General features: G+C 35.4%; 1 protein-coding gene across 1 annotated transcript; it reads right to left on the bottom strand.

Moving 5' to 3' along the window:
• Positions 1 to 998: 998 nt before the first annotated feature.
• Positions 999 to 13,711, bottom strand: LOC123527668 (macrophage mannose receptor 1-like). Its single transcript, XM_045307281.2, has 10 exons — positions 13,554 to 13,711; positions 12,918 to 13,028; positions 10,771 to 10,843; positions 10,151 to 10,276; positions 6,880 to 7,158; positions 5,679 to 5,828; positions 4,811 to 4,876; positions 3,723 to 4,007; positions 2,672 to 2,857; positions 999 to 1,097 (listed from the first exon to the last, which is right to left on the bottom strand). Exons 1-10 carry the CDS (start codon positions 13,671 to 13,673, stop codon positions 1,066 to 1,068), a joined length of 1,428 nt encoding a protein of 475 aa, XP_045163216.2. The 5' UTR covers positions 13,674 to 13,711; the 3' UTR covers positions 999 to 1,065.
• Positions 13,712 to 14,716: the final 1,005 nt, after the last annotated feature.

Here is a 14,716-nt window from a genome sequence, read left to right as displayed (position 1 = left end):
ATAATCTACATGTAGTTCAATGTCAGGTTTAATCGAAACAAATAAGCGACATATCAATCGGTTAGTAGATTTAATTGTTTCGTTTTTAGATTACAGCACAGTTTTACAAAATTTAAAAATAATTAAAGATCTGACATAACATCAGAAAAAAAGAAAAAAGAAAAGCCTGAATATTTTTAAAATAAAAAAAAATCGGAAGTTAGTTTATACAATAAATAGTATTTTATACAATAAGAAAATCTGAAAATAAACAAATTGCTGTAACTGCAATACGTCAACTTTATCAGCAATTTATATGATGAAAGCCCAGCTTTCACTTTTTTGTTATGTTGATTTACTTTTTCAATTGTCAGAATTATAACGAACTTCGTATTTAACATTTTTATTAGACTAACTGCCAGTTTGGTTAAATATTTAGCGATCACAATGGTTATTTAAGAAATAATAAGTTCCCAAACGTGGTTTATCGTAGAATAACCCGAGTTTTCAGTTCTTATGCTTAAGAATATGTCACGTATGCCGTAGGCTTGAGTGATATATTGTTTCGCATAAGAACGAAAACCTCGGGTTATTCTACGATAAATCACACTTGGGAACTTATTATTTCGATTCTAACACGACATCATGACTAGTATCAAAAGTGTTAGGAAAAATGGTAACTACTTGTTACGACCGTGCTACGCACCTTGATCGGATAACGTCATTGCACGCGAGTGGTTTATTGCAGAATAATCCGAGATAGATTTTGCTCTTCATGTATACAGGTTATTTGCTGGTCGTGTTAGAATACAGAACAGCCTGTTCACGTCTCCTCAAACCGATTCATAGACTTACATTACACCTGACAGTATGTCTCAAAGTTGTTCAAACGATTCTGTTTAAACCGCATTTAGGTAAAGATAGAAAAGTTATCTAAAGACTCCTCTGTATGACCCGCTCAAATTTAATAGTATCCTGTACAAGTGTTCTGCGCTCTGTTACATATTAAGATCTAGTAATATATTTAACTGAATATTTTATTTCCTTGTAACTTGTTTACATCCGCAGAATTTCGAAATAAGGAATTCATCCAACTATAGGCACAGCACTGTGGATTTCTGGAAAAAAAGACATATTAATAAGTTTTAGATGCCCGTCATTCATTAGTGTTAAAAGCCATCAATATAAATCAAAACTAAACTAAAGAAAGGAAAATTAACAGAAAATAACAAAACTGCTTAGTTTAATCATACTTTGTACCTGTCTTTACAACATATTTATATAGCATGCAATATAAAATAGACATACATAAATTCAATACAAGTAGCAGCATGTTGTGAAACGTAAAAGTGTATGGCTACAAATTATAACAACATTACAGGGTTGGTCATCGTAGTAAAATTAGCATTAAGCTAGGTTCTCACTGCCGGTCAGATCTACTCGATCTTCCGGAGCGGCCAAATTCGCAGACCATGGGGCTTGTCCACGAATTATTCCTGACGGTGGTAGTGCTGCTGCTCTGCTGAGCCAATAGTTGCTGATTGAAAAACCTGTCTTCTGCTTGTTGACGATGTAAGTATGGGACTGTTAGGCACGTCAAACACCTTGGGCCGTTGTAATCGGGTGGCGGTCAGGTAGCGCTAGAATAGCTGTTGAGTATTGACCCGGAGGTGATCTAGTGCGGTCGAATAGCGATCAAGCTGATCGAACAGGGATCGTGCTGATCGGGAAGCGATCGGGCATTACTCGTGTAGTTGTTGAGATAGTTAGGTACTGATCTGTAAAAGTTTCTGTCTTGACCAAATTAAATATCTACGCGGTCGTTTACGGATGAAATTGACCTATACTCTACCAATACCCGATCGCTTCTCGAGCACATAGCTTCTTGATCTCTACTCAAGTTCTAAGAACATATTCAAAATTTTCGGGAAGAAACCAGGAGCAATGCCGGATAAGGCTAAGCACCCTGACCACTCTTGCCGGTCCCAACTCGTTTGATCGGGCTTGATTGAGTTAATCTGACTACCAATGGGACCCTAGTCTTATACGTACAGTATTGTTATTTAATAAAAATGTATTCAAAATTTAAACATACTTTAACATTGATTGTCCGCATCAAACAGGAACATATTCAGATTGATATTCAGCTAATAAAACATGATTAAGGCTGTGGGAACCAGTATGTAGACATAAACATTTTAAGCTCAAATTATATCAGAATTTTGCTTATACCGCTTTTAAATCACATCTTACAAGTGAAGCAACTTTTGCGTCAGTTGAAATTTACTACTAAAATGCAACGAACACAAATGTGAATAAAGATACCTCGAAAGTGATAGCATGTGTGAAAGATTTACGACATAAAAAGACAACAGTCAGAAGCAAATTGTAATCAGAATTCAGAAAAACTATATTGATACTAGCAGACACGGTATTAATTGTACAATATAGCAGTGTATCACGTACTTTCATCAAAATAACGTATAAATAAAAGAAGAGTGTGCAACAATGATCATAAATTGGAAGTGATCCCCACTGCTGTATACAAAAAAAACAACTCAAAATGACTCCATAAGAAATAATAAACATAAACAATAGCAGTTTATCTAACCTCCTAAAAATACTAGTGGCATTGTTAAATATAAAAGAAAAACTATAAATTCAGTTCAAATGTAATAATATAAATACTTACTATACTGACAGAAAGCATAGTGAGTTTCCCCAGTATCGTCACCAAATATTTCCTCATATCCACAAGATACGTCGTCCCAGTAACCCTGTCTTTGTGGTACAAATGTTACACAGTCTTCACGATTGTGTCCACCTAGGGTGTTGTCACTGTGTCCAGGTATCCAGTTCGTAAACTGTACACTAGTTCCTACAAACAGACAAAAGAATATTACTTAATATATGATGTACTTAACATTAAATTAATTAGGTCTTATAAGAATGTGTATCTTTTCCCTGACGATTGATCAGAGACATTTTGTTGGAAATCATTCGTCCTCCGCATCTGATTCACATAAATTCATGCTGGCGAGTATACAGTTGTTAGTACTGGTGCAGAACCCAGGAAGATCGGTAAGGTTAACTGCCAGTCGGAATACTGTGAAAAACGGCGCCTACTACACCTACCTCGTACCTCGTACACAGAAAGATTATAAAGTATTTTATTAAATATACTAACCTAATAAAACATTATCTCTTATCAAATAAGGTGTATGTTCTGCTTCTTAGGTAGACTGGATGTAACATGTGTTGCATTTTACGTTAAAACAGGAGTAACTTTATATAAATACATATTATAGATGCGCTTAAGTCCTTTCATAAAATTATAGTTCTGAAAGAATTATTTTGCATACATAACGTTACACTTGAGACAATAGTTCAAACTGGTACTCCTTATACAAATGCTGAGTTTCCTTTTGGTTTAAAAGTGATGTTTTACTCACTGATAAGCCAATACTTAGCAAATGATAGGTCAGTGAGCTTTGTAAAAAACTTTGTAAAAATAATATGCACTGCGACTTATCATGTAATTCGAGTTTTGTCCGAAGTCAGAATGCATATTAACTCGTGTAATTAGGCTTGATAAAAGTACAGTTAAAAAGAATTATCATCAACAACGCTCATCAACAATGCAATGTATGATCATGGTATTAGTAAAAATAAAGATATTTCCAATAGTGTCACATAGAGATACCAACATTATCGTCGACCGCCAAAATGAAACACAGACAAACCTGCTGTCCATTGAAATGTTCCTTCTGTTATGGTATCATGAAGTCCGAGCCAGACCGCATGACTTGGATTGTGACGCTGCATGAAGCTTTCTACAAACGCTTGTTGTTGTGAATTGCTGATGTGTGCTAGATGCCCTCCTTTTGACTGGCAAATATTTTCACCATGTTCCCAGGAAACTTTCTTGTTAAGAAGAAGTTCGTAGCATCCTTTTTCATACTGTCCAAGTATTGCTCCATGAAAGGCGGCGTCACGTTTGATCTGGCTTGGACAGAGCTGCGTATTTCCTAAAGACGAATGTAAATGCAAACGATTAAAAAGATAAGAGGAAACACTTTTTAACCTTTGACAGGCGGCAGCCTGCATTTAAGGAGTGAATGCAAGAAATTATTAGGTATTGTAAACTAAACTGTTTCATCATTTTAAAATGCATTATTTTTGATGGACGACCGCGAGGTTTTATTTATAATATTTCAATTATCATGTCCAGACACAGAACACTGGAGTTTTAATTCCAATTTCACATGTGCGTCGATAAATCACTTGTAAGAACTAATTTTTAAGTCAGGTACTGGATTAGATTCCCGGACATTTAAAGGTCCAATACTAAGGAAAGTGAACATTTTAATTTCTTTTAAAAAGCACAGCAACTATTTCATTTTATTGGAAAATGAAAGTTGGTATGTAGAAATTCGAAATAAATCGCAGTATATGTACAATTATTTTTCTATGAAGTATGAAGAAAGTTAAAAAGACCTGGGGGGTCATTCTGTCGATTCATTGAAATTTCAACATAATACACATACATTTCTTTGAGTTCCAAAGGCCTTCTGTAAATTTTGACCTGCCAATCTTCATTATTTAGTGTCTTGCAGAAGTCTATGCACTGGCTATGAAAAAAATTGCCAACTCACTTTCCCTTAGTAATGGACCTTTAATTAATCAGCAGCAACTTTGATTATGTTTTGGGATTTATTTCTCCTAGAATAACTAACATATCAAGTCTTTTTTCTTCTTTAGAGTATAAACTGCAGAAAGTCATGTTTTGTTACTTTTGTTCTTTATGTCTGCCAAAAGCTTAGATATATACCGTCGGTGAAGCTCGAGTTCAGGAGAGACGGCTGTGTCGTGAGTTGTACTTCGTTCCCTGCAAGTCCTGAAAATTCAAGTCTTTGTGGAGATGTTAACATAATTTTAGGAAGTTCATAAAAAACTTGTAGATATTGTAATATGTATGACTACACTGACATAGAAAATTAGTGTCATTGATTGTAATGTTTTACAACTAAATGGCACGGATAGCTGTCGCCAAAAATATCGTGACGAAACGGTAATTCAAGAATTGAATCAAATTCAGATTTCATATTTTGCTGTCTCATATATCGAGTTCACACTGTTAGGACTCTGTTAGTTAAAGTAAATGCTATATTAAAACAGGTATTTAATTAATTTACCCCTAACCGCCTATAACACTGCCATTATCATTTTACAAATGTATATTACACATATGGCGATTATAGTTGGTACTAAATGATTAGACAATACCTGTGCCAATCAGAATACTAGAGTTTGAAGTATCGGACACTGTGTCTGAAGTATCTGGGTTTGAAGTACCTGACAACGCGGGGTGCAAGACATTAAATGACCATATTTTGAAGTATCTGAAAACGCGGCAGTGCAAGAAATTGAGTTTCATACTTTGAAGTACTCGACAACGCGGCAGTGTAAAAAGCGGAATACCAGAGTTCAGAATACCTGACAACGCGGCAGCGCAAGAAATTGGAATACCAGAGTTTGAAGTACCAGACACCTGACTTCTGACCAGTACTATGACCTCATGGAGGGACTGTGGAGGCCAATATTAAGTTCCAGTCTCACTGGGATTCAAACCCGTTACATCCGGACCAGAAAGTCCATTTATCCGTTGTTACATTATCAATTAATAATTTGTTTCTTACCATACTGGCAAATATAAGGGTAGAATTCAAAAGTGCATTCTCTATCGTCCCATTTTCCTCCATGTTTATGCATGTCCATTACAACACAATCCTCGAACGCGTCGGAGAAGTGGGTGTGGTTTGCCCAGTTAACAAAGTAAAACTGTTGCCCTAAAAATATAACACTACATTTTGTTCTTAACAACAACGCTTAAATGTACGTGAATAGGAAATATCCGCTTCGAGTGAGGTTATTTTTGTACAGATGATAAAATTACCTGGTGATAATAGGCGTATGGGCACTAGAGGCAGGGATGGGACAGAGACCCAACTTTGACACTGTTAGATTGTGATATGTTTTAACCCACCCACCTAACACAACCCTCCCCAGACCCCCTGTATTATCTGGACTAGTTGGTGTGAATATTATTTATATTTTTAAATTAAAAATTATATTAATATATATTGGATTAGGGTTGCCGTTTGGACGATCCTGGTCACCAGATTTTGAAGACGCTCCTACGCCAATGACATGCATACAAACTGTATCATTTAGATGTAAAATCAAACGTTTCCTAAAGGGCACATGTCTTAATCTATTCTTATTGTGTGTGTTACAATAAGCAGTTCTTAAAGCCAACTTGGACTGGGTTGTTTCCCTGATTTATCCTCTGCAAAGGCATTACGTATCATTTAGACTTGCTTTGTATATAACTTACAAGAGCAAATTTTGTTTTATTTTGTTTTACCTATCTGGCCTTATGTCTCTAGTACGTGTTTTAGGTACTTGCCACACAGGCAGGAATATCATGTTTAGAAACTTTGGAGCATTTGAAAAATAATACTAAGAGTGTGCTTTGGTGCATATGAACCGGTGAAAACTCCTTTCTGGTATTTTGTCACTGACCGTTCAATAGTGGTGGCCCACATGTTTACTTTATTTACTTCTAAAGTATTTGCGCTTGAATGTAAATTCGAAACAAATTTTCTTTTAGAAAATGAATATAGAAGTCATGCTATTACTAAATTAATATCACGTAATTTGGCACTTCACTGTACGGGTATATACTAAAAATAAACTTATTTTAAACGTCATACTTTGTTTAGTTTCAACTGCCAAGTAAACTTTGTACTAAGCAACATGATTTCAGACGTCATACAATGTGTAATTGCAACTATTCTGCCACTTATCATGTATACTAATATTCTAAAAGAAAACTACCTGAAGACCATTGGAAATGTGCTTCACGCTGTATGTCGCTTAGACCTATCCAAATAGAGTGATCATAATGTGTTTTAAGAAAGGAATATATATACGATTGTTCCATCCGGCTTGAAAGGTGTACCAAATGACCTCCTGCTGAATTACAGCTTTGCTCTGCTTGAAGCCAATGTTGAATATCTTTGACTAAAACGTAGCAGTTATTTTCAAATTGCGCTACGACTCCGTGGTGTGAGCGGGCAAATGTTCGTACTTTATCTGAACATAGGTCTGCATTCCCTGAAATTTAAAAATTGATTTCTGTGTTTTTGTAAGTAAAGTACATGTATAAAGTTACACAATGATCAACGCTTATAAAACCCGCATCAAAACTAGCATATCCATTCTTAAAGACTACAGGCTTTTAACGGATACAGATGTTGTTTAACATGAAAGAAACAATCCTTGTGTATTGTTTATGTCATTCCGTACCCGTACTCGTATGTACAAAAATGGTAAATCAGACTAAAACTATATGAGCCATGCCACGAGAAAACCAACATAGTGGGTTTGCGACCAGCATGGATCCAGACCAGCCTGCGCATCCGCGCAGTCTAGTCAGGATCCATGCTGTTCGCTAACAGTTTCTCCAATTCCAATAGGCTTTAAAAGCGAACAGCATGGATCCTGACCAGACTGCGCGAATGCGCAGGCTGGTCTGGATCCATGCTGGTCGCAAACCCACTATGTTGGTTTTCTCATGACACGGCTCATATATTCAAGACCAGACTTTTGCTTTTCCCTATTAATGCGTAGTTACCCATGTAAAAATAACAAGAGGGCCAAGATGACCCTAGGTCGCTCACCTAAGAAACACACCATAATACACCAGTAACAGTGTAAACATGTTTGACCTAGTGATTTCATGGAAAAAAAATATTCTGACCAATTATCATTAAAACTGGAGCAAAAACAAGTATTCTTTTGATTTGACCTAGTGACCTAGTTTTTGACCCCAGATGACCCATATTCGAACTTGACCAAGATTTCATCAAGGCAGTCATTCTGACTTACTTTAAGGAAGATCAATTAAAAAAAAACAGCCTCTATCGCATCCACAAGGTTTTCCCTTGATTTGACCTAGTGATCACTTTTTGAACCCAGATGACCCATATTCGAACTTGACCTAGATTTCATCAAAGTTATCATTCTGACCAAATTTCATGAAGGTCAATTGAAAAATACAGCCTCTATTGCATACACAAGGTTTTTCTTTGATTTTACCTAGTGACCTAATTTTTGACTCCAGATGACCAATAATCAAACTCAAAGTAGATTTTATCAAGGCAATCATTCTGACCAAATTTCACAAGGCCCCAGATGACCCATATTCGAACTTGACCTAGATTTCATTAGATTTTGACCTAGACCTAGTGACCTAGTTTTTGACCCCAGATGACCCATGTTCGAACTCGGCCTAGATTTTAACAAGGGTATCATTCTGACCAAAATTCATGAAGATCAATTGAAAAATACAGCCTCTATTGCATACACAAGGGTTTTTTTGATTTGATCTAGTGACCTACTCTTTGACTCCAGATGACCAATAATCAAACTCAAAGTAGATTTTATCAAGGCAATCATTTTGACCAAATTTCATAAAGATCAACTGAAAAATACAGCCTCAATCGCATACAGAAGGTTTTTCTTTGCTTTGACCTAGTGACCTAATTTTTGACCCAAGATGACCCATAATCAAACTTCATCAAGGCAATCATTCTGACTTAAACTCATGAAAATCAATTGAAAAATATAGCCTCTATCGCAGACACAAAGTTTTTCTTTGATTTGACCTAATGATCTACTTTTTGACCTCAGGTGACTCATATTCAAACTTGACTTAGATTTTATCAAGGCAATCATTCTGACCAAACTTCATGAAGATTAAATGAAAAAATACAGCCTCTATCGCATACATAAGGTGGGGTTTTTTGCTGTGACTTAGTGACCTAGTTTTTGACCCCAGATCGGCCTAGATTTCATAAAGGTAATCATTATGACCAAAATTTATGAAGATTAATTGAAAAATACAGCCTCTATCGCATACACAAAGTTTTTCCTTGCTTTGATCTAGTGACCTAGTTTTTGACCCCAGATGACCCATTTTCGAACTCGGCCTAGATTGCATCAAGGTTATCATTCTGATCAAAATTCCTGAATACTAATTGAAAAATACAGCCTCTATCGCATACACAAGTTTTTTCTTGGTTCTGACCTAGTGATCTAGTTTTTGACCCCAGATGACCCATTTTCGAACTCGGCCTACATTTCATCAAGGCAATCATTTTGACTCAATTTCATGAAGATCAGTTGAAAAATACAGCTTCTATCGCATACACAAGCTAAATGTTGACAGACAACAGACAGGCAGACGACAGATAGACAGACGCCGGACATCGAGCGCTCACAATAACTCACCTGAGCATTGCTCAGGTGAGCTAAAAATGAACCGCACTATGAGAAAACCAACATAGTGCATTTGCGACCAGCATGGATCCAGACCAGGATGCGCATCCGCGCAGTCTGGTCAGGATACATGCTGTTCCCAAACGGTTTCTCTGACTGCAGTATGCTTTGAAAGCGAACAGCATGGATCCTGACCAGACTGCGCGGATGCACTATGTTGGTTTTCTCATGGTGCGGCTCAAATGTGTTTTCTCATCAGTGTACCTTAATTACCGCTTTAAAAGAAGGTGATATTTTTTAGAACTAACTGTTGCTATAACTGTTCGATAATAAAACTTTATCCAGTGTTGTCGTATCGATATCTGCTAAGATATACCCCGAAACAATGTTGCAGTAATGCCAGCTAGTTATAATACCACATATTTAGGAAATCTTTAAAAATGAATGCTAATGAATATACGATACTTGATCATTTTACAAAAGTGACAGCAGTGTGTAGCTGCAAAGGAAAACGTGTTGATTTGCGTATAAACCGTACATACATGCATTTTTATCAATAGAAAGGTGATAATAAAATGGACCACGTTTTTCTAAACGTACAGTTAAAGGTCCACCCTTTTGAAGCAATTTACAACAATACAAGAACAGAGCTGTATATGTTTACAAGAAAGAAGATCAATATCATCTACAGATATATTACTTTTATACATTAAGGTAGTATTGATATTGAGTAACACGTAATTCAAATTTTTATTGCTAAATGCCTGAAAATAACTCATGCAATAATTTACAATTTTGGTAATAAGAGAGTAGACATTATACTCACCTAAACTGAATGTATTTGGAATACTAGATGATACGGTATGGGTTACTATTCCTGCTGTTGATGTCTGTTTCGTAGACGGTGTGACGCCTGACTGGGTCGAGGAGACAGTGGGTGAAACAGTAGTCACTGGAACGTAGACACATTTTTAAAGTGTTAAAACTAGGATAATATAACACTCGCATTTGTCCAAACGTGATGTTTCTACATATCAAGTCATTTCTTTAAAGTTCACGTATACACGTTGATCCGGAATATATCAATATAAAGGTTGGACATGGAGTTTATGGGCGGCTGTGTTCTTTGAATATGGCTGTTCCTGGTGAATAGTTTATTCAGTCTTTGGTATACTCGATTACTTTTTTTTTCGCAGATGCAACATAATTATGGTTGTTTTGTGGCATTGTTTTTAAATATTCATGAATAAGAAAATGGGATGGACACTTGCAACTTATTGATACTCCTTTTTAAATGACAAAGCCTAGTTTCACCCAGCAGGGTAACAAAATCATTGAATGTCTTTGCCAGTTGGTATAAGTTTGCCTAATATAAAATGTTTACAACTTGTATACGGTTAAAACAGAAAATGAAAACAACTGCACACGAATTAGTGTAAAACATACCCATATCCTCAAGTGGTGGATCTCCTGGACAAAGCTGAAGTTCAATCCGGTCGTCTTGTTTTAGGTAACCAATCTGTAAATACAAATTTAATCAATAAATTGTTGACTGCTCAGAGACGTCCTATATTTGTGGAAGTGACTTAGTAAACGTAAAAAATTCTTAATAAAGGTTTTATTTCGACTGTATAGATAGTTGATGTAAGGTAACCCAGTTTTTACTGATTTATATCTGTGTTTTTACTTTTTCGGCGTGCCGTATTAAGCACGATTTTATGACCTCGTATGACCTTATGCCGCCTGAATAATGTACCAATCGGATTGCTTGGTAAGGTATTCTCGGTATTTTCAGCCCTAATGAGAGATTTAGTAGGAGTGGCGCTGATTGCAGGAAAGGCTGAAAATGCTTCTCTCTGAGTCATGTTTGACACTGAGTTAAATGACAACGCGTTCGTCATCTATAACCTATATAAGTACAGCACCATCGGGTTGTATGCGTACCACTTGAACAAGTGTGCGTAACCAAATATTCATCTGCTCATCCGGACATATTTCTGTTTTGTTAAGTTTTCTTGTTAAGTTATTTCTGTTTTGTTAAGTTTCCTTTTCTTAAGTTTTGTTTTTACAAAAAAAAAAGGTTATTTGTTTTATACAGTTATTAACTCTTACCCTGCATTACAGCAACAATTTCTAACCAGTGCAAATCATTACTAACCTGCAACAACATGTCCGATACTGTTAAATTCTAGACTCTAAATTTTAAATTAATCTTTCCGGTGAAAACAGTACTGTACATAATCTGAATGACAGACAAATTTGATAATAAGCTGAAGTAGGGCTAGGGTTCATGTTGCACCAACAATTCCAGAAATAAAGTTGAAACGTATTTCAATATTGTTTGCTTATTGTTACCATCTTTTAAGCACCAAAGGCTCAATGTGAGCTTTTGTGATAGTTTGGTGTCCGCCGTGTGTCCCTCCACAATTTCTAAACACAGTCTTCTTCAGAACTACTGTCCTCATTTATACAAAACTTCACAGAGGCCCCTTTCAACATTGCCAAAAAATTTAAAATATAGGTTTCTTCCCATATATAACTTGTGCTTCAGTTACATCACGCCGACCATCTTTTTTAAAGATATTTCTTGTTAAGAGCTTTGTGTGACCCTCTATCGTATTTGTATCAAGTTCATTTTTATTCCAGTGGCATGAAGTTTGAATTAGTTCCACATCACGATAGTATATGTGAATACAGTCATGTAGACATTAAGTGATATAGATATTACGTGTTTTAATAAGTTTGTATTATTGCTCGTATAATTGTTTATTACACAATTACCTATCAATAGTAATGCTGAAACGTGTAGTTACAGTAAGTAAACACACATTATGACATTATCTAGATCATACGGTGTTCTATTTGGACCATCGAAATTTTTATTCCTGAACCCATACCTCAATAGTCGAAATCAAGAGACGTCAATGATGAAATTCGAGACCACGATGATGAAAGTCAAAGTCACAATGGCGAAAACACGAAACTACGATGGTGGAGTCGAAATCACGATGATGACATCGTTATATCATTTCGCATTTCCGCTACCGTGGTTTCGTGTTTTGATCATCGTGGTCAAATAGTTTGGCTATTCACATGTAAGCCATTCAGTAAATACAATTGTATGTTATTGTGTAATTTATGATATCAGAAAAGTATTTATTTTCGGTAAAGCAGTGTTGAGCTGTAAACGGGTCATAAGCACAAACCATTGACCAGCAATTTTGATGTGGAGTCAAGTTATAAAATGCATGCACTTACTAAATGGCTTGCAAATCGATAGTCTAAACTACTGCCCAAGGTCCGAAGAGATTCAATTAATGTTTTATCAGATTTTTTTTTTCATATTGTTTTCTTTAAGTTTTGACTTATGACCAGTTAAATGTAACATTGAACTGTAGACACAATAGCACAAACTATAGATGGCCGAATTATATAAGAAGTCATGTTATCTTTGGTGTATATTTCTCTAAAATATTACATATTTATACTATATATAAACGTTATTACGTTTCTATACAATCGCTATCGTAATTACAGAAGGCAGCTAAAACTTGAATATAGGTATAACATACATGCACTGAAACACATTTTACCTGGTGCTCGAAAGCGATTCTGAACCACCCCTGTTTTCCTTGTTGCAAGTCTAGTTTCTGTTTGCAATCAAATTCATACAACATTCCAATAGGACTGCCCTGCTCATTCATCTATTGAAAGCAAATTTAAAGTTCATTTTTATAGAGAATTCTAACACGACCAGATATTGTTTTGTTAAACAAAGAAGACTGAACTTGTTTTTATTATTTAAAAAGTCACTGTTTGTACGCGATAATTATTACGGCATAGCGTCAACGTCATAACGGTGCTGGAAAGGAAACCAACAGCCAAATTTACATGGACGCAGTTATCATTGATAACGGGCACGTCTAAACTTCAAGTAATGATTTTATTGAACGACAATTCGCTGTTTGGAATATATATTACTTTTTACCCAACACAATAATAAGTCATACAGCGGCTTTCCGGCTTTGGACAGAGGTGGAAAACCTCAGGTGCTTTTCAAGCATGTTAAGGCACCACAGGAGAAATATGTAATATTTAGTTATGATGTAATGTCTGTTTCAGTGTTATTCACAACCCAATGCCAATGTGTGTGAATGAATGAAGTCAAATTTTGTCATCTTTATATTTTTCCTCGTTTTGCTCTAACTACAAATTAAGAAATAACTTACTGTTGTAAATACACTCTTCTCAACATTGTAGTTACACACACACGAGTAGTCACCCGAGACCAGAGTAGTGTACAAACTAAACACACTGAATACTGTTGTTGAAATTTTTATTAAATGCATGGTAAATCTCCAACTGAAAAGAAAAGAAATTAAAAGCGTAAATGTCAAATTAATTATGCACTATAATGTATTTAGTAAACATGTACACAACTTTATATATGTGATATATACATACGTAGTGTCACCGGGCTAAGCGTGTAGTCTTTTTTCTAATGATATTTGGTCAGTTTAAAGATAAGAAATAAAAACAGGTCCATGTCATAGATAAGAATTTATATAATGCATGTATCTAGGACACTTGTATCAAGTAGGTTTACAATTTTAGGTTATATGAATATCTATTATATAATTATATGTTTTTGATATGATGAATGGTCAAAGAAATTGCATGGGTAATTTTTTTTTAATTATAGAAATAAACAAAATATTGAAAAGAAAAAAGACATGCTGAAAACTTTCGGTTTTAATAATTTCGTGAGTAATGGATGTTTAAAGATGTATACAGTTTTTAGAGATATCCTGTAGACACAGCGCAGACAGTGAAGTTATTCAACCACCAGAGATCAGAGGAACCGACATGACAATTTTTATGGCTTTGTTTGTAATTGAGCTTGTTCTCATCAAAAAACGGTATGAGACTTAGGATAGTCGCAGTGACTCAAGGATTTAAAACAATGTAGTGTAATATGCTTGATGCTTGGAACACAGAAAATGTGAATGACTAACAAGAATATCAAATGTTTCGTTCTACTGTAAAACACTGATAGAAATAGTTCTTTCAATATATATTATATTATAAAATCTGTAAGAAGATCTTTTGGAAGCATAGAATGCAACTAAGCAAAATAATAGCAGACTCGGTTTGATTGAGTCTGTTCATGAGAGGTAATGGAAAGTGTGACAACCCTCACAACAACTAGCACCGGCTTAAGCTGAACTCTATTACACAGGTATTGAATTGAATCAATGATCCCAAAGGACCAGAAAATGTAACAACACTGAATTCTGTTGTGATATTTAATAAAATATGTAAGAAGATCCTTTGGAAGCATAGAATGCTTATACAACACATAACCCTCAAATAACATGAAACATGAAAACGT

The sequence above is a fragment of the Mercenaria mercenaria genome, unplaced genomic scaffold (genome assembly GCF_021730395.1).
Source record: "Mercenaria mercenaria strain notata unplaced genomic scaffold, MADL_Memer_1 contig_3510, whole genome shotgun sequence".
Lineage (NCBI taxonomy): Eukaryota > Metazoa > Mollusca > Bivalvia > Venerida > Veneridae > Mercenaria > Mercenaria mercenaria.
The sequence above is the reverse complement of the archived record's forward strand: the minus strand, read 5'-3'. Positions and strand labels throughout refer to the sequence as shown.

What these genes read in the sequence shown, in the direction of transcription:
- LOC123527668 (XM_045307281.2), bottom strand. Translation starts at nt 13,673, where the DNA reads ATGCATTTAATAAAAATTTCAACAACAGTATTCAGTGTGTTTAGTTTG. An exon ending in GAACTCGAGCTTCACCGACG is followed by an intron (nt 4,008 to 4,810) that starts GTATATATCTAA and finishes ATTCGTCTTTAG; the next exon opens with GAAATACGCAGCTCTGTCCA. An exon ending in CTATGCTTTCTGTCAGTATA is followed by an intron (nt 1,098 to 2,671) that starts GTAAGTATTTAT and finishes CTTTTTTTCCAG; the next exon opens with AAATCCACAGTGCTGTGCCT.